We start from the raw sequence: 26439 nt of genomic DNA, 5'->3' as shown, positions 1-26439 counted from the left end.
TCTCTCAAGTACCCAGCTCCAATAGCATGAAGGGCTTTATAAGTGACGACTAGTGCCTTGAAGCGTATCCGAAGACCAATATTCAGCCAGTGCAGCTCGCGGAGGATAGGTGTTACGTGGGTGAACCGAGGTGCACCCATGATCGCTCGCGCGGCTGCATTCTGGACAAGCTGAAGTCTCCGAATGCTCTTCAAGGGCTGCCCCATGTAGAGCACGTTGCAGTAGTCCAGTCTAGAGGTCAGAAGGGCACGAGTGACTGTTGTGAGGGCCTCCCGGTTCAGGTAGGGACGCAACTGGTGCACCAGGCGAACCTGGGCAATGCCCCCCTGGTCACAGCCGACAAATGGTGCTCGAAAGTCAGCTGTGGGTCCAGGAGGACTCCCAAATTGCGAACCCTGTCTGAGGGGCATACTGTTTGACCCCCCCAGCCTGAGAGATGGAAAACTTGGCCAATTAGTAGGAGGGAAACACACCAGCCACTTGGTCTTATCCAGATTGAGTACAAGCTTGTTAACCCCCATCCAGACCCTAACAGCCTCGAGGCACTGGCACATCACGTCAACCACTTCACTGAGTTGGCACGGGGCGGACAGATACAGCTGTGTATCGTCCGCATACTGATGGTATTTTATCCCGTGCCGTCGAATGATCTCACCCAGCGGCTTCATGTAGATATTAAACAGGAGGGGGGACAGGACCGAACCGTGCGGCACCCCATAATTCAGGGGCCTAGGGGTCAATCTCTGCCCTCCGACCAACACCGACTGCGACCTGTCTGAGAGGTAAGAGGAGAACCACCGTAGAACAGTGCCTCCCACCCTCGCCTCCCGCAGTCATCGCAGAATGATACCATGGTCAATGGTATCGAATACCGCTGAGAGGTCAAGGAGCACAAGGACGGAGGCATGACCTCCATCCCTGGCTCTCCAAAGATCATCGGTCAGCGCGACCAAAGCGGTTTCCGTGCTGTAGCCAGGCCTAAATCCCGACTGGAAGGGATCTACATAATTGGTTTCCTCCAAGGACTGCCGGAGCTGAAAGGCCACCACTTTCTCAGCAACCTTCCCCACGAAGGGAAGGTTGGAGACTGGACGATAGTTGTTTAAAACGGCTGGATCCAAAGATGGCTTCTTCAGAAGGGGTCTCACCACCGCCGCCTTTAAAGCGGGGGGAAAGAACCCCTCCCGAAGGGAGGCGGTAACAACCGGCTGGATCCAGCCCTGTGTCACCTCCCTGCTGTTAGCAACCAGCCAGGAGGGGCACGGGTCCAGCACACATGTGGAGGCACTTACGGCTCCCATGGCCTTGTCCACGTCCTCAGGGGTAACAGCTTGAAAATCAATCCAGTGATGTCCATCCAGATTCTCCCCTGGTGCCTCGGCTGGCTCTGCGCAATTGGAGTCCAGGTCCGTCCGAAGCAGAGCAACTTTATCCACAAGGAATTGAACGTAGTCCTCAGCTCTGCCTTGCAAAGGATCACTCGTATCCCTCCTGTTTAGGAGGGAACGGATTATTCTGAACAAGGCGGCTGGGCGCGACTCAGCAGAAGCTATCAGAGAGGCAATGTGTGTTCTTTTTGTCGTCCTGATTGCCCGAAAGTAGACTCTGATGCTGGATGTTAAAAGCGCTCGGTCTGACTCAGACTTACTGGATCTCCATTGTTGCTCTAGGCGTCTCTTTCGGCGCTTCATCTCACGGAGTTCCTCAGTAAACCAAGGAGCCCTCCTGGATCCACTGCCTCGGATCGGCCGTAAAGGCGCAATCCGGTTAAGAGCCTCTGCCGTTGCTGAATTCCAGGCAGCAACCAGAGTCTCCGCCGGACTGCGGGCAAGGGTATCAGGAACAACACCAAGCTCCAAGATGTTTATCTGCTTCTTACATAGTAACAACAACTTACCAATTAGCGCAGACATAATGTATTTCCGTGTTAGGCTGTTTTTGAGGAACATATAAGAACGTATGTCTCCATAAGGAGTTTGTTCAATTGTACAAATGGCTGTCTTGCCTATCTTCCTCGGAACTATGGTACCAAATAAAGTTACTTCTTTTGATCCTGAAGTCTGAGTCCTTAATTTTCTGCAACAATAGAGTTTCCACATGATCCCCATAGGCCTCTCCATCCCCCACAAGTCTTTCCTTCCACCATAGAGTCTCCACATGGTCCCCATAGGCCTTTCTCTCCCCCACAGGGCCCTCACTTTACTAGAAGCCTGCAATACTTAGGCCTGACTCCCCCACCCCCCTACCAGGCGTCACAGCCTCTTCCTCCTCCATACCTTTTGAAGATCTGTGAACCTCATGGGAAGAGGGCTGGATATGCATCTCTTGCCTGTGTGACTGTGTCAACGAAGCAGCCATTACTTTGACTGTGCTCAGTATTCATCCCAAGGCCATGCAATAGACGTGTGGAAGCAGCTGCCATTTTGCCATGACTTCCTCCATGTCAATATGGTGGCTGTTTCTGGTTCACTGTTGTGTGGTAGTTGAACAAACTGTTCTATTTTGCTACCTTAACATTTTGTAGCCTGTGTTACGGAGTTGTGGGTGCACCAAAAATGCTGGCTGTGCCTGGGAGATCTCCAAAAGGGAAAGCCATGTATATCCAGGGTGCATGATAAGTGGACAAATACCACTTGTGTCAGTTTTGTGCTGCAGCTGCCAATAAAAGCCAATGCAGTCCTAGGCTGCATCAAAAGAGGAATAATGTCAAGACAACAGGAAGAGAGAGAATTGCTTTAGGCGGTGCTGATGATACCACACTCAGAATACTGTGTCCAGTTCTGGTCACCATGATACAAAAAAAGTGGTTGAGACCCTGGAAAGTGTGCAGAGAAGAGCAACAAAGGTGATAAAGGGTCATTACGAGGGACATGAGCTTCCAGTACTTGTGCATCTGGCACAAAGAAGAGCGGATTGACTTATTCTCAAGGGCACCGGATGGCAGGAAAAGAAATAATGGGTGGAAGCTTGTTAAAATGAGGCCCAACCTAGAAGTAAAGAGAAATTGTCAGTAAGAGCAATGGATCAATGCAATAGCTTTCCTCCAGGGATTGTGGGTGCTCCATCACTGGAGGTTTTCAAGAATAGGCTGGACAACCATTTAAGTGGGGTGGTGTAAAACTCCCCCCCCCCCGAGCAGCAGGTTGGACTAGAAGACCTCCGGGGTCCCTTCCAAGACTATAATGCTAGGTTTCCATGAATTTAGAGGTGGGTTAGAAATAGAGCAGCCCATGAACTTGCTTCTCATAAACTGGCTTAAAAAAAATTACTCGGAAAATTAATTTAAATTATAAACTCAAAAAAAGAAAGAAATTTTAAAAAACAAAACAATAGACACAACATTTAAATAGAAGGAAAAAAGGGGGTTCAAGAAGACAAAAACAGATTTATATATATATATTACCCACCCCCAGTTGAGTATTCATGAATATATTAGAACAATCAACTTCCTCCTTGCAAAGCAAAATTTAAAAAGTGGTTAACAATGAACCAACAGGAAAGTTAAAACATCAAAGCATTAACAAAGTTTTGCATTTAATTTGTATAAAGTCCAGAATGGCTTTTTATTTACCATAAGTCACCATATTCTCCTGTGTGCTGCTTGGGGAAGCACGGACTTTGAAGGGAAGTTGGTTGTCGCTGGGAAATGGACTTACCATATCCAACTGGAAAACTATTTGGACTGGACTCTTTGGGGAAAATGGATCGACAACAGAGGTTTATGATTTTGAGGAATAAAACACAATAGTTGTTTTATTGTTCTCAACCAAAATATTAAGAAAAAGGTTTATTTGTAAGAATCAAATAAGAATATTTCATCCCGGACAGATCAGAGACAATGATCGACCGTTGACTTACCTGAACGGTCCTTCTATGTGTGCTGCGAGGGGAATCCAAGCATGGGTTAACTTTGTCCATTAGCCTAGAGACTGAGTTATCCGATCACATGGGTGGCAAGCCACTCCCACAAAGGAGGCCACACCCACAGAGTAGGTTCGAACAATTTTTGAAACCCACCACTGGTGGATAGGGTCCTGAACAACAGCTTAGCCTGTTGTGAACATGGCCAGTTGCCTACTCCCACCAAAGAAGGGGGATGGATCCTGGAGTTGAAGGGGGATGGGTCCTGGATCTTGAGGAGGGAGGAAGGATCAGGGCCCATGGTTTGGGGTCCTCTGCCACACCAAAAAAAGTGAGACCTGAGCAAGTCCACTCCTCTCATCACCACCGTTGCATCTATTGTGTCCTTCACCTCCCCAAAACCAGTCTATCCCCAAGATTTTATCATGCCAATGAGCTTTGTTGTGGTGTCCCATGTCTCCTGTCCCTAATTTCATTTTAAACTTGAGGAACATGTAACTCTGTTGATGCAAACGGGGTGTAGAAAGATAGCCCCCACCCTCTCCTAGAAAAATGAAATCTAGGAAATATTAAAAAGGCAGAATATTATACCTCCCTGGATGAGAAAAGGAGAAACATGCTCTTGGAAAGCAGCCCCCACCTTTGTTAATAGTCCCAGAAAGACAAAGACATCTCATCTACAACACAAAAGAGCTCCAGGGTGATGGGATTAGCCCTCCTCATTCAGATCCAAACAAGGACAAAGCCATTAAGCCATAATAGGAATTGCCCAAAGCCCCTTCATTACCACCACACAGCAAGACTCAACCCTGTTTTTCGGCCTCCTATCAGGAGATGGCAGCATTTGTAACTGGAAAGCCAACAGTACAATAGCGGCCTTTGTGGTTGAGTTTAAGGAATTAAAACCGTCGAGTACTGTATTGCTAGAAAGGATGGAAGCAGGAGAGAAGCACAGAGGAACTTCCTCTTCCGGAATACTGACGGAACACATTTTTTGTGCAGACAGGGACTTGCGCCTCTTCCGAGACTCGAAGCAGCAGCTGGGAGGTGAGTTGAGGGCTGGTGGGAGGAGAATCCGGGAGCCACTCAGGCTGTTTGGTTCCCTCCACGGCCTGGAAGCAGAGAAGCAGTTATGTTTTCTTGGCAATAATATTGGACTGATCTGCCACTGTGTCTTTTTTATTTTTTTACTTCCACGTCTAGCCAACAAGCAGGATATTTCCTATTGGTGCCCCATCTATGTATTAACCAGGTTCAACTAAAAAGGTCCTATTGACCTTTTTAGTTGGCTTTTACAGTGCCTTTTACTATGGCACTATAAAAGCAACTGCAGACGTGGTTCAGAAATCTGTGGTCCTCCTAACACTTGTTCAGTGACCTGAGCAAGTCAGCAGTTCCTGTGGTTATGAATATGCAGGAAAAGGAGTTGCACCAATTTGGGTTCTGCCAACCAGCGGACGTTTATGATGGTTGCAGCATCCCACACTCCTGATCCCCATTTGTGACCTTCCCAACTAGCTTCTGACAAGCAAACTCAGTGGGGATGCCAGCAGGAAGTTGCCAGTCAGGGTCCAGTGAAATTGCCTTTAACAACCCACAACTGCAGAGGAACAGATGCAAGTTGGCACTGTCAGGTGACATCATGCTTCACGATCAGGCTGCTTAGTGACACATGCAAGTCCCAAATGCAGTCAGTAAGTGAGGACTGCTTCAATGGGAATGTCAACAGAGTAGTTGTGGAAAGTATTTTCTGCCCTTACTTAGATCTCAGGACTTTCATGGGCAAAACGGTTGTTTCAAATCTTGCAGAGCCTTTAGGCATCATTCCATCAGTTAAGGCCCCCACATCTCTGAAAGTATTGAAAGGTTTGACTGTAACAATTTTGGAATACTTTTTGGGCTGAAAACACATAAAATTAATCACCCATAAAGCTATTAATCACCCATAAAGCCCTACATGGCGGTGGATCTGGATACTTGAGAGACCGCCTTCTGCCAATTACATCCCTGCGACCGATAAGATCCCATAGATTAGGCCTCCTCCGTATCCCATCGGCCAGCCAGTGTCGGCTGGCAACTACAAGGAGGAGGGCCTTCTCAGCAGTAGCCCCGACCCTTTGGAACGAGCTCCCCGTGGAGATTCGTACCCTCTCCACCGTCCAAGCCTTCCGCATAGCCTTGAAGAACTGGCTCGCTCGTCAGGCCTGGGGATAGGATAGTTACCCCTCCCGAATGATGAATGTATGTTGCTTGCTATTTTATTACATGTTTCTGTCTTAATGTCTGTATTCCCCCTTCCCAGTTTTGTGTGAGCCGCCCTGAGTCCCCTCAGGGAAAAGGGCGGCCTACAAATACTAATAAAATTCTAAAAAAATAAAATTCTAAAAATTTCCAAATATATAAGTTTCTAGATTTGTTTATTTCTATTTTTCTCTGAATGCATATATCTACAATTGTATAATCTATCCCCATCACTTCCAGATATATTTCACAGAAACTCTTTGCAGTGCTAAGAATTAGGGGGTTTTGTTCAAAAAAAATTATTAATTGATCAAAATATAAACTATAGAAGTGCAAAGAAAAATGAAAATAATGGTAGAAGGGAGGAAAAGGGGGAGCGAGATAAGTGTAGGGTTAAGGGGATAAGGAAAAGAAAAGCATTGAATTCTGACTCCTTTTGGTGCACTAGAATAAGGTGCTAACATAAAACCTCAACTATTTACTTTCGTAAGATAATATAAACTAGCCACTTCTATAACAACAAACTTATCTAATCTACAGAACCCAAAATCAAACTATATTTTTTCTCTATCTCAAGAACAAAGTCCAAAAGCAGTTTCCACGTACAAACAAATTATTCCTGTTCTTTTCTTTAATCAAAACAGTCAATTTACCCATCTCTGCTAACTCTATCAGCTTTTGCAGCCATTTGTCCATTGTGGGAATGAAAATATTCTTCCATTTTTGTGCACAAAGTATTCCTGCCTCAATCAACATATAACAACTGTTTCATTTTCTTTTTTCTCATTCAAAAGTTTTATTTCTTTTAAAACACAAATATTTCATCATTTGTCAATCATTAAAACATCGAAGTACAATTTTTTTTGTCTTTGTGCCCCTCCCTCCACCCCCCTACCCCCCTCCTTCCCCCCCCCCCCCGGCTTCCCAGAACCCGTACACGGTATGGATTTTTAACAAACACAGTCTAAAATCTATTGAAAGAAAAAGAAATAAAGAAATTAATGACATTCTACATTGAGCTTAGCTTCTTCTTGCTGAACTAACTTTAAACAATTTAAATCATTTCTGATCTTAAGCATAGGCTAACTGGAATTTCTTGGTCCCGTATTTATTTTGTATATAGTCAATCCATTTTTTCCAGTCTCGTTTATATCTCTCATTTGAGTGATCTTTAAGATATGCCGATATTTTAGCCATCTTGGCTAAGTTTGTGACTTTCAATGTCCATTCTTGGATTGTAGGCAAGTCTTCCTTCTTCCAGTATTGCGCCACCAACAGTCTTGCTGCCGTTATTAGGTACAGAATCAAGTTAGTCTCTACCACTGTAAAATCAGTACATATACCTAGTAAAAATAGCTGAGGAGTAAACTTTATCCTTCTTTTAAAAATATTTTGCATAACCCACCATATTTTTATCCAGAATGCCTTAACCTTTTGGCAGGTCCACCATATATGATAATATGTAGCATCGAGAGAACCACACCTCCAACATTTAGGCTGTACATTCGGATACATAGAAGCCAACTTTTTAGGATCTAAATGCCATCTATAGAACATCTTGTAAAAATTTTCTCTCAGATTTTGAGCTTGTGTAAATTTCACATTTCTTACCCAGATTCTTTCCCATGTATCCAACATTATTGGTTCTTCAATATTTTGAGCCCATTTTATCATACAATCTTTAACTAATTCTGTTTCCGAGTCTATCTGTATTAATACATTATATATCCTCTTTATATGCGTTAAGCTTTGATCTCTTATTTGTTTAAACAAATTATCCTCAACTTGGATAAAACCAATTTTTTATCTATTTTCCACCTAGCCTGTAATTGCCCATACTGGAACCATGTTTGAACTACCTTCTCTTTTAATACCTCTAAAGATTTTAATTGTAATACCCCCCTTTCCGAGATAAGAAGCTGTCTGTAAGTAATTCTGTCCTGTTTTTGTGTTATATTCATATTTTCAATTGCGTGTCTAGGAATTGCCCACATGGGTATCTTGTCATTTAATTTATATTGGTATTTTTTCCAGACCCGCAGTAAAGCATTTCTTAAAATATGACTTTTAAAATTCTTATCCAGTTTTTTATTGAATAACAGGTAAGCATGCCAACCATATACCAGATCGTGTCCCTCAATATTCAATATTCTATCATTGGTTAAGTGAGTCCAATCACTAATTACAGATAATGCCACTACATCATAATATAGTTTTAAATTAGGTAGTTTCAATCCTCCTCTCTCACGTACATCTTGCATTATTTTCATCTTTACCCTCGGCTTCTTTCCTGCCCATACAAATTTGTTGATACCCTTCTGCCATTCTAAAAGATTCGCATCTTTTTAAAGTATAGGTAACATTTGGAAAAGAAATAAAAATTTTGGTAAAATGTTCATTTTCACTGCCGCTATTCTACCCAGCAAAGATAAATGCAATTTCTCCCATTTTTTCATCTCCGTCTGTATACCATGCCAAAGTGGTTCATAATTATGCTTATATAATTTCCCATTTGAAGTTAAAATGTTAACTCCAAGATATTTCACTTTTTTAACTACCTCACATCCTAGCATCACTCCTAATTCTTCCTTTTGTTTAGTATTCATATTTATAGCTAATATTTTTGTTTTTCCTAAATTTATTTTAAAGCCAGACACTTGACCATATTGATTAATCGTATTCATTAAGACCATACTGGATTCCTGCGGTTGTTCCAATATTATGACCAAATCATCCGCAAAAGCATGGACTCTATATTCTTGCTGCCTAATCTTGATCCCTTTTAAACCATCCAAGCCCCGTATTTTATTCAACAGTACTTCCAAAGTTATAATAAACAATAATGGGGATAAAGGACAGCCCTGTCTTGTACCTTTTCCAATTTGAAAAGAGTCTGTTAAACTTCCATTGACTATGATTTCTGCTGTTTGCTGTTGGTATATTGCTTTAATTGACTGTAAAAAATTATCTCCTATCTGCATTTTTTGCAATATCTTCAACAGAAATTGCCAGTTAACTCAATCAAAGGCCTTCTCAGCATCCAAAAATATAAACGCAGCAGGGATCTGGTTGTTCTTTCCCAAATATTCTAATGCATTAATAATTAATCTGACATTACTTTTGATCTGTCTTCCCTGTATAAAACCTGTTTGGTCCGTGTGTATCAATTGTTGAATAACCAACATTAACCTATTTGCTAATATTTTAGTAAAAATTTTATAATCTACATTCAGTAATGAAATAGGTCTATAATTTTTAGGTTGAGTAGTATCTTGATCTTCTTTGGATATCAAAGATATAAATGCTGTCTTCCAAGATGGAGGCACTTTACCTTCCATTTGAATCATATTAAATAATTCTCTAAGAGGTTCCACCATTTCTAACTGTAAGTTTTTATAGTAAACCGCTGTCAAGCCATCTGTATCTGGTGCTTTCCCTGACTTTAATTGCTTAATTACCTGCAAGATTTCCCCCGAGGTTATTGGTTGATTCAATTTTTGCCTGTGCTCTTCTCTAACTGAAGGTATTTTCCCTTTATCTAAATATTTGTCTATATCTAAACCATTAATTTTATCCCCTTTATACAGTTCTGTAAAAAATTCCCGAAAGGCCTTTTGAATCTCTTCCTATTGAAACACCTCCTTCCCTCTGTAAATCAGTTTAGATATATTTCGAGTTTTCCTTTTTTTCCTAATCTGATAAGCTAACCATTACAAAAAGTATTGTGTTTTGCATATAATAAGTTAGTGGCTACCTGGTCAGAGATTAACATGTCAAATTGAGATTTTAATATGTTAATAGCTTCCTTAACCTTTGTATCGTATGGGTTCATTGTTAACTCCAACTCTTTTCTCTTAATTTCCTCTTCCAGTTCTGTCCGTTTTAACCCTTGTTTATTTCTATGTGTTTTATTTATATTCATCAGCACTCCTCTCATATACGCTTTGCTTGCATCCCATACGAATTCCATACATGTACCCTTATTCATATTCAAAACAAAATATTCAGATAGTAATTTTTTACAATCATTAATATACTTTTCATATCTAAATAAGTTTTCATTCAATCTCCAAGACCTTCTTGCCTGCGCTACCCTTCCCAACTCCATCCAAACTGGGTTATGGTCCGAAAGGACTCTAGCTGCAATCTTTGTCTTCTTGACCCTAGAAAGCAAATCATTAGTGGTTAGTATAAAATCAATCCTTGAAAGGGATTGATGCCTGTCCGAGAAGAAAGTGAAGTCATATTCCTCTGCATTTCTTACTCGCCAAATATCTCTCAATTCAAAGTCATCCATAATGTCAAAGAAAGGTTTGGGTAACTTTGCTCGCATCTTAGTATTTAGGCAGGAAGTCTTCTTATCTCTCTTAGTGTCTATCACTCCATTCCAGTCACCCAATAGTATACAGGAACTATAGTCCCACTGTACTAATTTAGCATGAAGATTTCTATAGAATCTATCTTGCTGTTGATTGGGAGCATAAATTCCCAAAAGTAATGTCTTTTTCCCTTCTAGGATTAAGTCTAAAGCAATATATCTTCCGAAGGGATCTGCTTCTATTAATTCAGCTTTCATATCTTTTCTTAAGTATACAACTATACCATTCTTCTTTTCCATAGCAGAAGCTGCAAAATGTTGACCAAGTTTTGAGTTGATCAAATATTTTTGATCAGTTGATATGAGTTTCTTGCAAACAAATTACATCGTTCTTAAACTGTTTGAGATAATGAAATATTTTCTTCCTCTTCTGTGGAGAATTCAGTCCGTTGACATTCCATGTTAAAATCTTAGTTGTCATCTTTGGTTGGCTGAAGCATTTTTAGAGCTTCCTGCATGGCCTGTTTAACCTTAGGTCTAGCTCCTCCCACTGCTTCCAGACTTGTTATCGTAGTTCCTTGATCGATGGCCGGTGATTGTTGATATTGTTGCTTTTTAGCTTGTTTCTCCATTCGTCTAGTAGTCATGCGGCTAGGTCTTTGTTCCATAACACCTTGCACTTCTAGAAGAGAGAGATGCTCCATCTTGTCTGGTGGTTGTGTAGTTTACTGTCTATCCTGTCCTTCTTGCGGTCTTTCTCCGGGTCCAGATGGTGCAGGGTATCCGGCCTTCAATATATTATAATAAAAATCTCGGGCTTTCCATACAGAGTTGAGGCGATATCTTTGCTTATCAAATGTAAATATAATGCCAAATGGTGCATCCCATCTATACTGTATCTGACGATTTCTGAGTTCTTCGACCAAAAAAGCGTAGTCTCTCCTGGCTCTTAACATTTGAGGTGGTATCTCTTTCAAAACAATGACCGCCAATTTGAAGCTTAGTGTTATAAGACCCTTGTAGTACCATATTTCTAAGCTCTCCTGTAGTAAAATATATAACAATGTCTCAAGGAAGCTGCTTCTGCTTTGCCAGCCAAGAATTAACGCGGTAAGCTTTGTCGATTTGCCAGTCAAGGTTGGTCCCTGGTCTTCCCATCAGGCGGTCAAAAGCTTCCGATAGGATCTGTTTCAGGTTCTCCTGTTTCTCCTCACGCAGCCCCCTTACTCTTAATGCAAACTCCATTTGTCGGTACTGTATCATAATAATTTCTTTTTCAGCATTTTCCACTTTTTGTTCTACCACCTCTGTTTTCAATGTCAAGTTGGTATTAGCATCATTAAGAACCTCTAGAGTATCTTCCATTCCAGAAGTATGTTCTGTCATTACAGTTACAAGTCTCAGCATTTCATCTCTAATTTTAACAACCTTAGCGTCGATTTTCTCATACAGCTCCTGTTTAAGTCCTTTTATTTCACTTTTGATTTCTTCTTTCGTTTCTTTTATTTCCTCTTTTCTCTCCTGTTTTATCACCTCTCTATTATCTCTAAGCTTATCTTCCATTTTAATTGTCAGTGCATAAAGAGCCTCGCTTAGTTTGCTCAGGAAAAATTCGTTAACACATCCCCAGCAGGGGGCGTAGGAAGCGGAGGCTGCAGCCTTGTGCCAGGCACTGGAGATGTGCCCCTGGGAGTAGAGGGTGATGACTTCAAATTAATATTTAATTTTGAAGCCATTTCAAAATTTATCTGCCTGCAATTAATAAAACTCTGTTGCCTGAATATGCAGCTTTAAGCAGCTTCAAGTAAAGAAGCTGAGTTCCCCTTTTACTTTGAAATTTAAGGCTTGGCAAAACTTTCAGTGAGTAAACATTGTAACAAGACAATTCAGCAGATTCATCACCATTTAACTTCCAGATAAGAAAGATTAATGAGGGAGTGAAAGTCTTGTAGAAATGAAACTAATTAAAAAGCTTCTGCTGGCCGATTGTCTCCTTTGAAGTTTTGAATTCTTGTAACAGTTAACAAAAAGTATTACATTATTACTCCTTCTTCCTCAGCAGGTAATCAAGAAGAGATTTCGAACTGGAAAAAGTAGAATATGCAGAACATAAGGATACATTACAGGTAGTCCACGGCTTATAACTGTTTAGTAGCCATTCGAAGTGACAATGCCACTGAAAAACCTGACTGATGACCATTTTTCACACTTATGACTTTTGCTGCATCCACATGGTCACATGATTTATTTTTGAATTCTTGGCACCTAACAGACATTTATGACTGTTGCCCTCTTTTATGGTCACATGATCCCCTTTTGCAGCTCCACAGATGTGGCTATTGTGGACAAAGTGCGTATTTCAAATCACAACTGAGTGTGCACAAAATGATCCACGTTGGAGAAAAGCAATACTAATGTGGCCAGAGCTTTAGTCAGAACTGCTCCTTGTGGTTGGTTCATGGAAGGACCCATATAGGGGAGGAGCCCTACATGTGCTCCCAATGAAGTGAGCTTGGCAACTTGGTGATACGTTAGAGAACTCACAGCAGGGAGAAACCGTTTGAATGCGCTGACTATGGGAAAGGTTTCAGTCTAAATACCGGCCTGCTAATACACTAAAGAATGCACACAAAAAAGAAATCATATGAATGTTCTGATTGCGGGAAATGTTTCAGCAGCCATTCCCACCTAGTGATACACCAGAGGACTCACACAGGAAAGAAACCCTTTGAATGTCCTGTTTGTGGGAAAGGTTTCAGTCAGAATTCCCACCTAATGATACACCAGAGGACTCACACAGGAGAGAAACCCTTTGAATGTCCTGACTGTGGGAAAGGTTTCAGTCAGAATTCCCACCTAATGATACACCAGAGGACTCACACAGGAGAGAAACCCTTTGTATGTCCTGACTGTGGGAAAGGTTTCAGTCAGAATTCCAACCTAATGATACACCAGAGGACTCACACAGGAGAGAAACCCTTTGAATGTCCTGACTGTGGGAAAAGTTTCAGTCAGAATTCCGACCTAGTGAAACATCAGAGGACTCACACAGGAGAGAAACCCTTTGAATGTCCTGACTGTGGGAAAGGTTTCAGTCAGAATTCCCACCTAATGATACACCAGAGGACTCACACAGGAGAGAAACCCTTTGAATGTCCTGACTGTGGGAAAAGTTTCAGTCAGAATTCCGACCTAGTGATACACCAGAGGACTCACACAGGAGAGAAACCCTTTGAATGTCCTGTTTGTGGGAAAGGTTTCAGTCAGAATTCCTACCTAGTGATACACCAGAGGACTCACACAGGAGAGAAACCTTTTGAATGTCCTATTTGTGGGAAAGATTTCAGTCACAAATCCATCCTGATGAGACACCAGAGGACTCACACAGGAGATAAACCCTTTGAATGTCTTGACTGTGGGAAAAGTTTCAGTCAGAATTCCAACCTACTGAAACACCAGAGGACTCACACAGGAGAGAAACCCTTTGAATGTCCTGTTTGTGGGAAAGGTTTCAGTCAGAATTCCTACCTGGTGATACACCAGAGGACTCACACAGGAGAGAAACCCTTTGAATGTCCTGTTTGTGGGAAAGGTTTCAGTCAGAATTCCTACCTGGTGATACACCAGAGGACTCACACAGGAGAGAAACCCTTTGAATGTCCTGTTTGTGGGAAAACTTTCAGTCACAAATCCAGCCTGATGACACACCAGAGGACTCACACAGGAGAGAAACTATTGGAAACTTAGACGCGTCCTGCAAGTTAACTGTGATCCCAACCTGAAAAGGGGAAACAAGATGTTTATCTGCTTCTTGCATAGTAACAACAACTTACCCATTAGCGTAGACACAATGTATTTCCGTGTAAGGCTGTTTTTGAGGAACATATAAGAACGCATGTCTCCATAAGGAGTTTGTTCAATTGTACAAATGGCTGTCTTGCCTATCTTCCTCGGAACCTTGGTACCAAATAAAGTTACTTCTTTTGATCCCGAAGTCTGAGTCCTTAATTTTCTGCAACAATAGAGTCTCCACATGGTCCCCATAGGCCTTTCTCTCCCCCACACGTCTTTCCTTCCACCATAGAGTCTCCACATGGTCTCTATAGTCCTTTCTCTCCCCCAGAGGGCCCTCACTTTACCAGAAGCCTGCAATACCTAGGCCTGACTCCCTCCCTTGAAGATCTCTGAACCTCATGTGGGGAAAAGGGCTGGATATGCATATCTTGCCTGTGTGACTATGTCAACTAAGCAGCCATTACTTTGACTGTGCTCAGCATTCATCCCAAGGCCATGCAATAGACGTGTGGAAGCAGCTGCCATTTTGCCATGGCTCCCTCCATGTCAATATGGTGGCTGTTTCTGGTTCACTGTTGTGTGGTAGTTGGACAAACTGTTCTATTTTGCTACCTTAACACTTTGTAGACTGTGTTACGGAGTTGTCGGTGCACCAAAAATGCTGGCTGTGTCTGGGAGATCTCCAAAAGGGCAAGCCATGTATCCCCGGGGTGCATGATAAGTGGACAAATACCACTTGTGTCAGTTTTGTGCTGCAGCTGCCAATAAAAGCCAATGCAGTCCTAGGCTGCATCAAAAGAGGAATAATGTCAAGACAACAGGAAGAGAGAGAATTGCTTTAGATGGTGATGATGATACCACACTCAGAATACTGTGTCCAGTTCTGGTCACAATGATACAAAAAAGTGGTTGAGACCCTGGAAAGTGTGCAGAGAAGAGCAACAAAGGTGATAAAGGGTCATTACGAGATACATGAGCTTCTAGTACTTGTGCATCTGACACAAAGAAGAGTGGATTGACTTATTCTCAAGGGCACCGGATGGCAGGAAAAGAAATAATGGGTGAAAGCTTGTTAAAATGAGGCCCAATCTCAAGTAAAGAGAAATTGTCTGTCAGTAAGAGCAATGGATCAATGCAATAGCTTTCCTCCAGGGATTGTGGGTGCTCCATCACTGGAGGTTTTCAAGAATAGGCTGGACAACCATTTAAGTGGGTGGTGTAAAGCTCCCGCCCTGAGCAGCAGGTTGGACTAGAAGACCTCCGGGGTCCCTTCCAAGACTATAATGCTAGGTTTCCATGAATTTAGAGGTGAGTTAGAAATAGAGCAGCCCATCAACTTGCCTCTCATAAAGTGGCTTAAAAAAAATATTCAGAAAATTAATTTAAATTATAAACTTAAAAAAAGAAAGACATTTTTCTGGGCTCTGGGTTACCCCTGCCGTCGCCTCCACCTCCGCCGCTTTCCTACTAGCTCCCGCGGTCTCAAAAGCACGGCAGAGGAGGAAGGGGGAGGGATAACGCGGGAGCCAGCTCAGGGGCTCCGCGTGGAGGGACAGGCACCACTGCCATGGGCGGAGGCGCCAGCGGGAGCTTTGCTGGTGAAAGAGAAGAAGCAAGAGGACTGGCGGCTTTGAAATGCAACCCCCTGGTCCCGCCGGCCGCGGATTTGATTCGGCGTAAGTGGGGGCCGAACACATGCTGAGCCGACTTTGCGCAGTGAGGCGGAGTAATTAACCCCCCCCCACAAAGAACGTGTGTGTGTGTGTGTGTGTGTGAGAGAGAGAGAGAGAGAGAGAATTGGATCAAAATTGGTGGCCAAAGGAGTGGAGGGAGGGAGGGAGGGAGGGAGGGAGGGAAGGAAGGAAGGAAGGAAGGGAGGGAGGAAGGAAGCCCTGCCCCCTGTGAAAAAAACTGAAGATGGAGCAGTGAATGAATAAACCATAAAAGCAACAAACAGTTAATGCGTAAGTAAGCTGAAGAGCAAGTTCTCAACTAAGGAAGAAATATAAGAAAGAAATATAAAAAACTCAATATGCCAAAACACTTATTTTAGTCTTCATTTAATTACTTGTATTGTAGTCTGATGTAACGTCTTTTTAAAGTTAACGTTAGTTAGAAAATATAGGGTACAAAACTTAAATAATAAAAAAATTGTACATTCATTTTGAAAAATAAATGCAATACTTGATTAATTTCATATCTTTATTTAAAATAGTTTTGGCATGGCATATGATTTTATTGACTCAGTTGGAAATGATGTGGATGTTGTATCTGATTCTGAGGTATATATATTCTTAAGTAACATAACATATAGCATATTGTCCAAACTTGCTAGACTATTTAATTGATCTTACTACCTTAAAGGGGGAGAGTTTCATGATAAATTATTTTATTACATTTATGTTGCATTTATATATTATATTTATTACATTTATATTCCACATTATATATTTGTATTGTTATTTTAGTGTATATTGTCAATTTCGATAGATATTATATTGATATATCAATACTGATTTTAATCATACTAAATAACAATTACTGCTATTATTTATCAGCATTACATATTTACAGTTTTTAATATCGAGTTAGTCATATTTTAGAATAATAGCGTTATTTTTTAATAGGATAATTGGCAAAATCTAATTCACATGTGATGGGTTGCATTCCAAAGGAATGTGAGAGGACAGGTTGCCTGCAAAATGCCAGGACCCAGGCCAGGACCCTGTTGGTGCCATGTCTCTCTCTAGCCAGTCTAACAATCTAAAAGCTGAGCAGAGAGCCTTTTTTTTTTCAGGGTGAGCGGAAAAGTATAGTCTTTGAGTGGCACTTTTCATGCCTGGCATTCATCAGGCTGAAACCTCGCTAGCAATCGGCGCTTGATGCTTGGTATGTTGCGCAAATGTCCAGCAGACGTGACAGCAGTTCAAACTGTGGCTCTCTTAGGTGCTCAGGCATGAAACTGTGCCGCTCAAACACTATACTTTTCCGCTCACACTGAAAAAAAATTAGAGGGAACATTGGTAGGAGTTCATTTTTCTCTACATTGAATTTCATTTTGTTAAATAGGGCTCAGTGTTCAAATCTGTCAAGATCCAGGTGGATTTTGAGCCTCTCTTCTATGGTGGTGGCTATTCCTGCCAGCTTAGTATCATCTGCAAAGTTCCCCTTCTATTCCCCTATTAAGTTGTTTATGGAGATATTGAAGAGTACTGGGCCTAAGATGGAACCTTGTGGTACCCCACTGCTTACTTCCCTCCATGTAGACATCGACCCAGTAAGAACTACTCATTGAGTATGGTTTGTTAGCCAGTTATGATCATCTGGTGGAGATGCCGTCTATCCCACTTTTTTCTAGCTTACTAAGAAGTACCATATTTTTCAGACTATAAGATGCTCCTGACTATAAGACATACCTAGGTTTTGGGGAGGAAAACAAGAAAAAAAAAACTGCCTCTGCCTTCCAGCAATTTGTCTCCTTGCAGCAAACAGCAAACAATCTGCTCAGCTTCAGCACAGCCTGATTTAGCACAAGCAACTGGTGGTTGGATCTGCCTTCCAGAATACCTACAATCAGCTGATCCAGGCTGCGGGGATTGCTGGCGCCCATCAGTGCTGCCATTTCAGGCAGTGGGGATAGGTGGTGGCAGCCTGGAACAGGCCAAAAACGGGATGTTTGGAGGCCAAAAATGGGCTCATAGAAGCCAAAAATGGGATGCATGGATCCCGAAAATTGGGCGTGCAGAAGCGGCAAAAAGAGGCAGCAGCGATGGGTGGCAGCGGCACCAATGGGCGCAGCAAACCCCACATCCTGGAACAGCTGATTGGTGGTATTCTGGGAGGTGGATCCAACCACCAATCAGGTATTAATTGATCAAAATATAAAATACAGAAGTGCAAAGAAAAATGAAAATAATGGTAGAAGGGAAGAAAAGGGGGAGCGAGAAAAGTGTAGGGTTAAGGGGAAAAGAAAAAGCATTGATTTCCAACTTCTTCTATTAAGATGTGCATCTTACTCCAACATTTCTTTGCTTTGTGACATCCCACCATAAATTATAAAAAAAATTCTTTATATTTCCAAAATTCATTACTTTTATATCATTCTCTAACCATATCATACCATAAATAGTCATGCCATCAAAATCTTAATTCATGGCCCTCTAGCTCATGTAACCTTAATTTGAAGAGTCACCCACTCTTTTTGCCAAGGATCAAAGTACAATTTCATCAGTACAAATCTGATAAACCCAAGCCGCCTCTTTCCTTAGCGTCTTGCAATAATTTATATTTCATTCTTGCAATATAAACTTAGAGATCTCCATCTGCCATTGTTTAAATCAAGTATCACAAGTATGGGTGAAGTCTGAAACAGAAAATGTATCTTTGGTAATTAGGGTGCTGGAGGCTAAAACATACAAAGAATGGTTACACGAATTGGATATGACTAGTCTAATGAGAAGGGACGCAGTGACTCAGTGGCTAAGACGCTGAGCTTGTCGATTAGAAGGTCGGCAGTTTGATGGTTCGAATCCCTAGTACCATGTAATGAGGTGAGGTCCTGTTACTTGTCCCAGCTGCTGCCAACCTAGCAGTTTGAAAGCATGTAAAAATGCAGGTAGAAAAATAGGAACCACCTTTGGTGGGAAGGTGACAGTGTTCCATGCACCTCCGGCCACATGACCATGGAGAGGTCTTCGGACATCGCTGGTTCTTCAACTTTGAAACGGAGATGAGCACTGCCCCCTAAAGTCAGGAACGACTAGCACATATGTACAAGGGGAACCTTTACCTTAGTCTAATGAGAAGGACTAGCGGAGACATGACAGCAGTGTTCCAATATTTGAGGGGCTCCTACAAAGACAAAGAAAAGTCAAACTATTTTCGAAAGTACCAAAAGAAACAATGGATGGAAACTCCTAATTAATGTAACATGTTCTTTTAGCATTGTGGCATGTTTTCTTTTTGCCTTTAATGTACATGCTTTTCTTTTTTCACATATTTTGCAAATAATTTATAGCCAATGAAAGTTACTCTTTTCTTTGAATCTTACAGGAAAACTCCGGACAACTGAGAATAACAAGCAATGTTAAAAAAGAAAGCAAATCAAGCCAGAAATCAAAATATTTTCCATTTCCTTCAGAAAATCCCAACATTCTTCTCCTTCCCCAGCAAGTGATCAAGAAGAGATTTGAAACTGGAAAAAGTAGAGTATGCAGAACACAAGGATACATTACAGATAGTCCTCGACTTATCACAGTTCATTTAGTAACTGTTTGAAGTAAGCCAGAACAGCTCCCTTGTGGTTCATCGAAGGACCCAAATAGAAGAGAAGCCCTACAGATACTAAGCATGACAACTTGGTGATACATTAGAGCAGTGGTCCCCAACCCCCGGTCCGCGGACCGGTGCCGGGCCGTGGAGTACCTGGCACCGGGCCGCGCAGCGACCGGGGGCCATGATCGCTGCAGCGGCCGGGGGACATGATCGCTGCAGCGGCCGGGGGACATGATCGCTGCAGCGCAAAGGCTCCTGGGCCGTGCGCAAAAGCTCCTGGGCCGTGCGTAAAGGCTCCAGGGAAGTTTAATCAAAACAATCTGATATATAAACAATCAATGTGTCGTCGCGAACAACGCCCCACACCCCTGCGCGCGCTTAGCGGGCCACGGTAAAATTATCAAAGGCTGACTGGTCCGCGGCGATAAAAAGGTTGGGGACCACTGCATTAGAGAACTCACACCAGGGAGAAACCCTTTGAATGCGCTGATTGTGGGGAAAATTTTGGTCTGAACTCCAGCCTGGTGATATACTAGAGGATGCACACAAAAAAGAAATCATATGAGTGTTCAGATTGCAGGAAATGTTTCAGCAAGCCTTCCAACCTGGTGAAACACCAGAGGACTCACACAGGAGAGAAAGCTTATCAGTGTCCAGACTGTGGGAAAGGTTTCAGTCAGACTTCCGACCTAGTGATACACCAGAGGAGTCACACAGGAGAGAAACCCTTTGAATGTACTGTTTGTGGGAAAGGTTTTAGTCAGAATTCCAACCTGGTGACACACCAGAGGACTCACACAGGAGAGAAACCATATCAGTGTCCAGACTGTGGGAAAGGTTTCAGTCACAATTCCGACGTAGTGATACACCAGAGGACTCACACAGGAGAGAAACCCTTTGAATGTCCTATTTGTGGGAAAGGTTTCAGTCAGAATTCTGACCTAGTGAGACACCTGAGAACTCACACAGGAGAGAAACCCTTTGAATGTCCTGTTTGCGGGAAAGGTTTCAGTCAGAATCCCTACCTAGTGAAACACCAGAGAACTCACACAGGAGAGAAACCCTTTGAATGTCCTGTTTGTGGGAAAGGTTTTAGTCAGAATTCCAACCTGGTGACACACCAGAGGACTCACACAGGAGAGAAACCATATCAGTGTCCAGACTGTGGGAAAGGTTTCAGTCAGACTTCCGACCTAGTGGTACACCAGAGGACTCACACAGGAGAGAAACCCTTTGAATGTCCTGTTTGTGGGAAAGGTTTTAATCACAATTCCGCCCTAGTGAAACACCAGAGGACTCACACAGGAGAGAAACCCTTTGAATGTCCTGTTTGTGAGAAAGGTTTCAGTCAGAATTCCGACCTAGTGAGACATCTGAGAACTCACACAAGAGAGAAACTCTTTGAATGTCCTGTATGTGGGAACAGTTTCAGTCACAATTTCCAACTGATAAATCACAGGAAGACTCACACAAGAGAGAAACCATATGAGTGTCCGGTTTGTGGAAAACGTTTTGTTGACAATTCCAAACTGGTGAGACACCAGAGGACTCACACAGGAGAGAAACCCTTTGAATGTCCTGTTTGTGGCAAAAAATTCTGTCAGAGGTCCAACATGGAGAGGCACCAGAGGACTCACACAAGCAAGAAACCATTGGAATGTTCTGATTGTGGGGAAAGTTTCATTACAAAATTGCAGCTCACAAATCACCAGAGGACCCACACAGGAGAGAAAAGTTGATGCGTTTCGAGAAGGTTTGAATTTCATTTCTGAACTTGTGTTAAGAGTGTAGATGAGAAATAGACTCTGTACAAGTTTAGACCTGTAGTTGGAGAGGGGAAAAATTGGAATCTCTTATTTGATAAAGGTGAAGTAACTGTTTCTGGATATATATTTATTGTGAAACTCCATCATGTGGAGTTTCCATTTTCTACCTTGTTGTCCTCCAGATTATGTCTGCCATATTTCCTCATGGATCCTTTTTCTCACGAAACAACACAGGGGCAGCCACTCATGGCCTAGCTGGTTGGATGAAGCACCGCTTTAGATTTTTGTCAATAAAGGCTGGCAGCTCCTCCAGGTCTCACAGGGTCATCGAGTAGATCTTTGGCTTAGTAGATCGAGTAGATCTTTGCGCTCTACATGGGGCAGCCCTTGAAGAGCATTCGGAGACTTCAGCTCGTCCAGAATGCAGCTGCGCAAGCGATTGTGGGTACACCTCGGTACACCCAAGTTACACCTATCCTCCGTGAGCTGCACTGGTTACCGATTGGTCTCCGGATACGCTTCAAGGTGCTAGTCGTCACTTATAAAGCCCTTCATGGTATTGGACCTGGGTACTTGAGAGACCGCCTGCTGCCAATTACCTCCCAAAGACCTATTAGATCACACAGGGTTGGCCTCCTCCGGGTTCCGTCTATCAGCCAATGCCATCTGGCTACTACCCGGGGGAGGGCCTTCTCTGTGGCAGCGCCGGCCCTTTGGAACGAACTCCCCGCCGAGATTCGGACCCTCACCTCTCTCCAGGCCTTCCGAAAAGCCGTTAAAACCTGGCTGTGTCGGCAGGCCTGGGGTTGATGAGTTCCCTTCCCCTCTTGATTGTTTGTCTGTTGGTTATTTTAAATGCTTGTATTTGTAGTGTTTCCCTTCCCCTCTTGGGTTTGTGAGCCACCCTGAGTCCCGCTGGGAATAGGGCGGCATATAAATAAAACAAAACCTAAACCTTAGGGACTTTCACCCCGGGAGGATTTCTATGTTGCAGTGTGGGGCGATGGGTTGGGAGCACATCCGAGCCCCTCTCACTGAATGCCTCCAGTGTTTTGGAATTTCCTCCTCACCATCTAGGCGCTTGCTCGCCACAGGCCCTAGCTCCCTCGTAACCTTGGCTCTGGGTGGAGTTTTGGCCCCCAGTTCTTCTCGCCTGTATGGAATGGATTTGTAAAAGCCCCTTCCTCCAATTCACCCGAGGGTTCCATTTTTGGAGCCAGGGTAATCCAAAGAAAAGGGGTTGCTGCATTCTGGGGGCTACAAACAAACTCAGTTTGGTGATTCCCCCATCCACATCTCCACTGGTTCGGTTACAAAGAGACCTGGGTCTCCCCCAGCTACCGACGCATCCAGTTAGCAAAATGCTATGGGCACCTTCAGTGTTCTCAGTCCCAGTCCCAGTTTTTCCACCACCTCAGGGCTGATCTCGCATCTCGTGCACACCAAGTCCACAAAATTTAGCATCTTCCCTGGGCAGCAGACGAGGGTACCCACAGCTCCCCTGGCATGGTCATGGGGGCCACATGCTGACTTACCAGGGGTCGTCATCGGAGTCGGTCTTGCTCTCCTCCCGGGTGGCCAGAGTTCACAGCTCCTGGCCAGGAAGGGAAAACTCAACAATCTCTACCCCTTTCAGCGCTGTTTCGCAGTGCTTGACTGGCTGCTTCTTGGGCTTCCTGCCCCCAGCAGTTGTCAGCTTGGAGCTTGGCTTGGCTTGGTGATCCTCCTTTCCACACTTGAAGCATGCCATGGACCTCGGTTTGATTGCTGGCCTGCCTTTGGCAGCTCTTGGGGCCTCTTTAAGGGCAGAGGGGGAAGTCTTGCTCCAACTACCGGCGTCCACAGTGCTGGTCTCTAGCCAGATTGATTTCCACCTCGGCTACCAACACATACCAGCGCTGAACGTCTTGAGGGCTCCCCGGGAGATGCAGCTCTGATTGATGTCTTCGTTGAGCCCATCTTTGTAGCACCCCATCAGGACCTCTGGGGGTCAGCCTTGCATGTGGCAGGCCAACTCATGAAACTCCTGCATGTATTCTGCTAGTGATTTATGGTCATCTTCCTAGTCCTAACCTTGCGTTCAGCTAGAGGGTCTTTGAATCACGTGCAGAGCGCTATCATAAACTGGTTGTAATCCCTCAGCTGGGGGGTGGGGGGCATATCATCATGAAGAGTGACCATCCAATCTGCTGTGATCCCTTCCAGGGCCATGGTGATACATCTCACTTTGGCTGCCTCCCAAGCAAAGTCCTCCATTGACATCTTGTGCACGGCAGTGGTGGGGTACAAATTATTTACTACCGTTTCTGTGGGTGTGGCTTAGTGGCATGACATGGCATGGCTTGGTGAGTGTGGCAGGGGAAGGTTACTGCAAAATCCCCATTTCCTCCCGATCAACTGGGACTCGGGAGACAAAGTTTCCGCTACCGGTTCTCCAGAACTGGTCAGAACCTGCTGAATACCACCTCTGGTGCACCGTCCCCACGGTAGAGGTGATGTCCTCTGTGGATTGACCGCGATTGTAGATTCCACCTAATGTCACACTGCCCCAGTCAGATCACTAAGGAAAGAAAAACCCTTGACTCCATTTCTATGGACTGGATGAGGGTTAACAAGCTTGTGCTCAACCCAGAAAAGACCGAGTGGCTGTTGTGTTTCCCTCCCAAAGATTCGACCAATATTCCATCACTCAGGCTGGGGGGTCAAATTTTATACCCCTCAGAGAGGGTTCGCAACTTGGGAGTCCTCCTAGATCCACAGCTATCGTTTGACCACCATCTGACGGCTGTGACTAGGGGGGCATTCGCCCAGGTTCGCCTGGTGCGCCAGTTGCGACCCTACCTGAATCGGGAGGCACTCACAACAGTCACTCGGGCCCTTGTGTCCTCTAGGCTGGAATACTGCAATGTGCTCTACATGGGGCTGCCCTTGAAGAGCATCCGGCGACTTCAGCTAGTACAGAATGCGGCCGCGCGAGCGATTGTGGGTGCTCCTCGGTTCACCCACATAACACCTATCCTCCGCGAGCTGCGCTGGCTACCTGTCGATCTCCAGATGCGCTTCAAGGTGCTATTAGTCACCCATAAAGCCCTGCATGGTAGTGGATCCGGATACTTGAGAGACCGCCTCCTGCCAATTACCTCCCTGCGACCAATTAGATCTCACCGATTGGGCCTCCTCCGTATTCCATCGGCCAGCCAATGCCGGCTGGCAACTACAAGGAGGAGGGCCTTCTCGGTAGTAGCCCCGACCCTTTGGAACGAACTCCCTGTGGAGATTCGTACCCTCACCACCGTCCAGGCCTTCCGCACAGCCTTGAAGAACTGGCTAGCCCGTCAGGCCTGGGGACAAGGATAGTTGCCCCTCCCGAATGATGAATGTATGTTGCTTATCATTTTTATAATATGTGTCTATGTCTTTGTTGTATTTCCCCTCCCTGATTTTATGTGAGCCGCCCTGAGTCCCCTCAGGGGAAAGGGCGGCCTACAAATGTTAATAAAATCTAAAAATCTAAATCTAAAAATCTGTGAAGTTACATTTACAAAAGAGATGGTGGATGCAGTAAAGTCAGACACAATCTGAGTTTCCCATGCATCAAGTATTTCCTTCATTCCCATCCCTCTTCCCATGACCAGTCCAAACTCAACCAATGAGATGCTGCCAGGATGTTTTGGGAATGTTGAGGTGTTTGAGCCAGTAACTTACCACACTCAGGGCCTCAGCCTTGAAGATGTCTGGCATGAACCAGTGTCACGATGATCTCCTTTCTTCAGGTGTCGTTCTCCCCTTGTGAACTCCCACACAGCATGCATACAGATTTATCGCTCATTTGTCCCCTGCATCCCTCGCTACTAGTCTTTTGATGGGAAATCTCAAAGATGCTCCTGCTGGGCTAAGGGCTTTAACAACTACAGTGAAACGCTGGGTGAAATCCACATACCAGAGCATAGGCTTCCTTCTCTCAGATAACCCATTGTCTCTCAGTCTCAGAGAGTTTGCGGAAGGTGCAAGAACATGGCTGTAATTTTCACTTCATGTTCTTCTGAAGCAACACTCCCACCCCCTCAACCTGGTCACTGTCATCCCCTTGTTGTCAGGGTTCCAAATAGCATCCAAAAGTAAATCAGAGTCCAAGGCAAAGTATTGCTCAAAGTTCCAGTTTATTAAGAGAGCCATGTTGGCACATCTGGGAAAACCCGAATCTGAAAGCTTCCCGGTTTTCCCCACCCAGTTGAAAGTTCAAGATCTTGCCCCCACACCCACAAGTCCATCACATGGGCCAATCTTCCACTGCCATGCTGGCAGTTCCACCCATCCAGTTCCAGTCAGGTGCAGAGCTGCAAAGACAAAGGATGACCTTGGCTTTCTAGAAAGAATTTTGATATGGCTACATTGCATCTCACTCCTACATTCCCCCTTCCTATTTTCCCACAATAGAAAATGCATAGTAGAATAATAGAAAATGTGGCAGGCCAAAGATCCAAAAGAAATGATGGCTGCAGGCCTGACACTTGTATTACATAGAGCTCATCTGGGTCAGGATGTTTGAGGACTGGTTCCATAATAAGAAGGCGTTTGAGCTCCTTGAATGTCGCTTGACACACCAGTGACCAACTTAGGGGTTGGATGGGCTGGGCCTTATTAGCTTCTCATTTAGTTTCCAATAAGTTCATGATTGGGAGAACTCCCCAGCTCAACGATCAGCTGTTAAAGGTGTCTGGCTTTCCCATTGATTTTGCTTGTGGGAAGGTTGCAAAAGGTGGTATGATATGATATGACATTGCAACCACCTTATTTATGAGTCAGTTGCCAAATGTCTGAATTTTGATTAGGTGACAATGGGGATGCTCCAATTGTGGTAAGTCCGAAAAAATTGTGTCACTTTTTTTCAGAGCCATTGTAACAGTCATTAAATGAACCATCGTGAGTTGAAGACTACCTGTACCTATTTTCTAAGTTGCCTCTAAATTCACAGAATCATAGAGTTGGAAGGGACATTGGAGTCTTCTAACCCAACCCTCTGCTCAAGGCTGGTCAACCTCTAGTGACAGAGCACCCACAAGCCCAGAAGGGAAGCTATTCCATTGATTAATTGCTCTTACTATCAGAAAATATCTCTTGTGTTCTTGATTGGAGCTCACCTTAATGAATACCCATCCATTAGTTCTTTTCCTGCCCTTTGGT

The 26439-nt window shown here is 43.8% G+C and overlaps 2 protein-coding genes and 1 long non-coding RNA gene across 5 annotated transcripts in view; 2 read left to right on the top strand and 1 right to left on the bottom strand.

The window, feature by feature from the left end:
• The first annotated feature begins 4837 nt into the window (after positions 1-4837).
• On the top strand, positions 4838-14407 carry LOC148047539 (uncharacterized). The gene is made up of 2 exons (XM_087711544.1): positions 4838-4908; positions 12480-14407. Exon 2 carries the CDS (start codon positions 13043-13045, stop codon positions 14165-14167), a length of 1125 nt encoding a protein of 374 aa, XP_087567670.1. The 5' UTR covers positions 4838-4908; positions 12480-13042; the 3' UTR covers positions 14168-14407.
• Positions 11427-26439, bottom strand: part of LOC148047536 (uncharacterized) — a 28550-nt gene continuing 13537 nt past the window's right edge. The window contains exon 4 of one of the 3 annotated variants that reach the window (XR_015696142.1): positions 11427-12504. This is a non-coding gene — a long non-coding RNA (uncharacterized LOC148047536). Of the gene's footprint in view, positions 12505-16605; positions 19067-25396; positions 25593-26439 lie in introns of those variants that run through there. The other 2 variants (XR_015696141.1, XR_015696140.1) reach the window with 2 other exon arrangements.
• On the top strand, positions 19942-23892 carry LOC148047538 (uncharacterized). The gene has a single exon (XM_087711541.1). It carries the CDS (start codon positions 20029-20031, stop codon positions 21226-21228), a length of 1200 nt encoding a protein of 399 aa, XP_087567667.1. The 5' UTR covers positions 19942-20028; the 3' UTR covers positions 21229-23892.

The sequence above is a fragment of the Thamnophis sirtalis genome, unplaced genomic scaffold, assembly GCF_051295495.1.
Source record: "Thamnophis sirtalis isolate CommonGarterSnake01/CBP01778 unplaced genomic scaffold, rThaSir2_p1.2 scaffold_3, whole genome shotgun sequence".
NCBI lineage: Eukaryota > Metazoa > Chordata > Lepidosauria > Squamata > Natricidae > Thamnophis > Thamnophis sirtalis.
The sequence above is the reverse complement of the archived record's forward strand: the minus strand, read 5'-3'. Positions and strand labels throughout refer to the sequence as shown.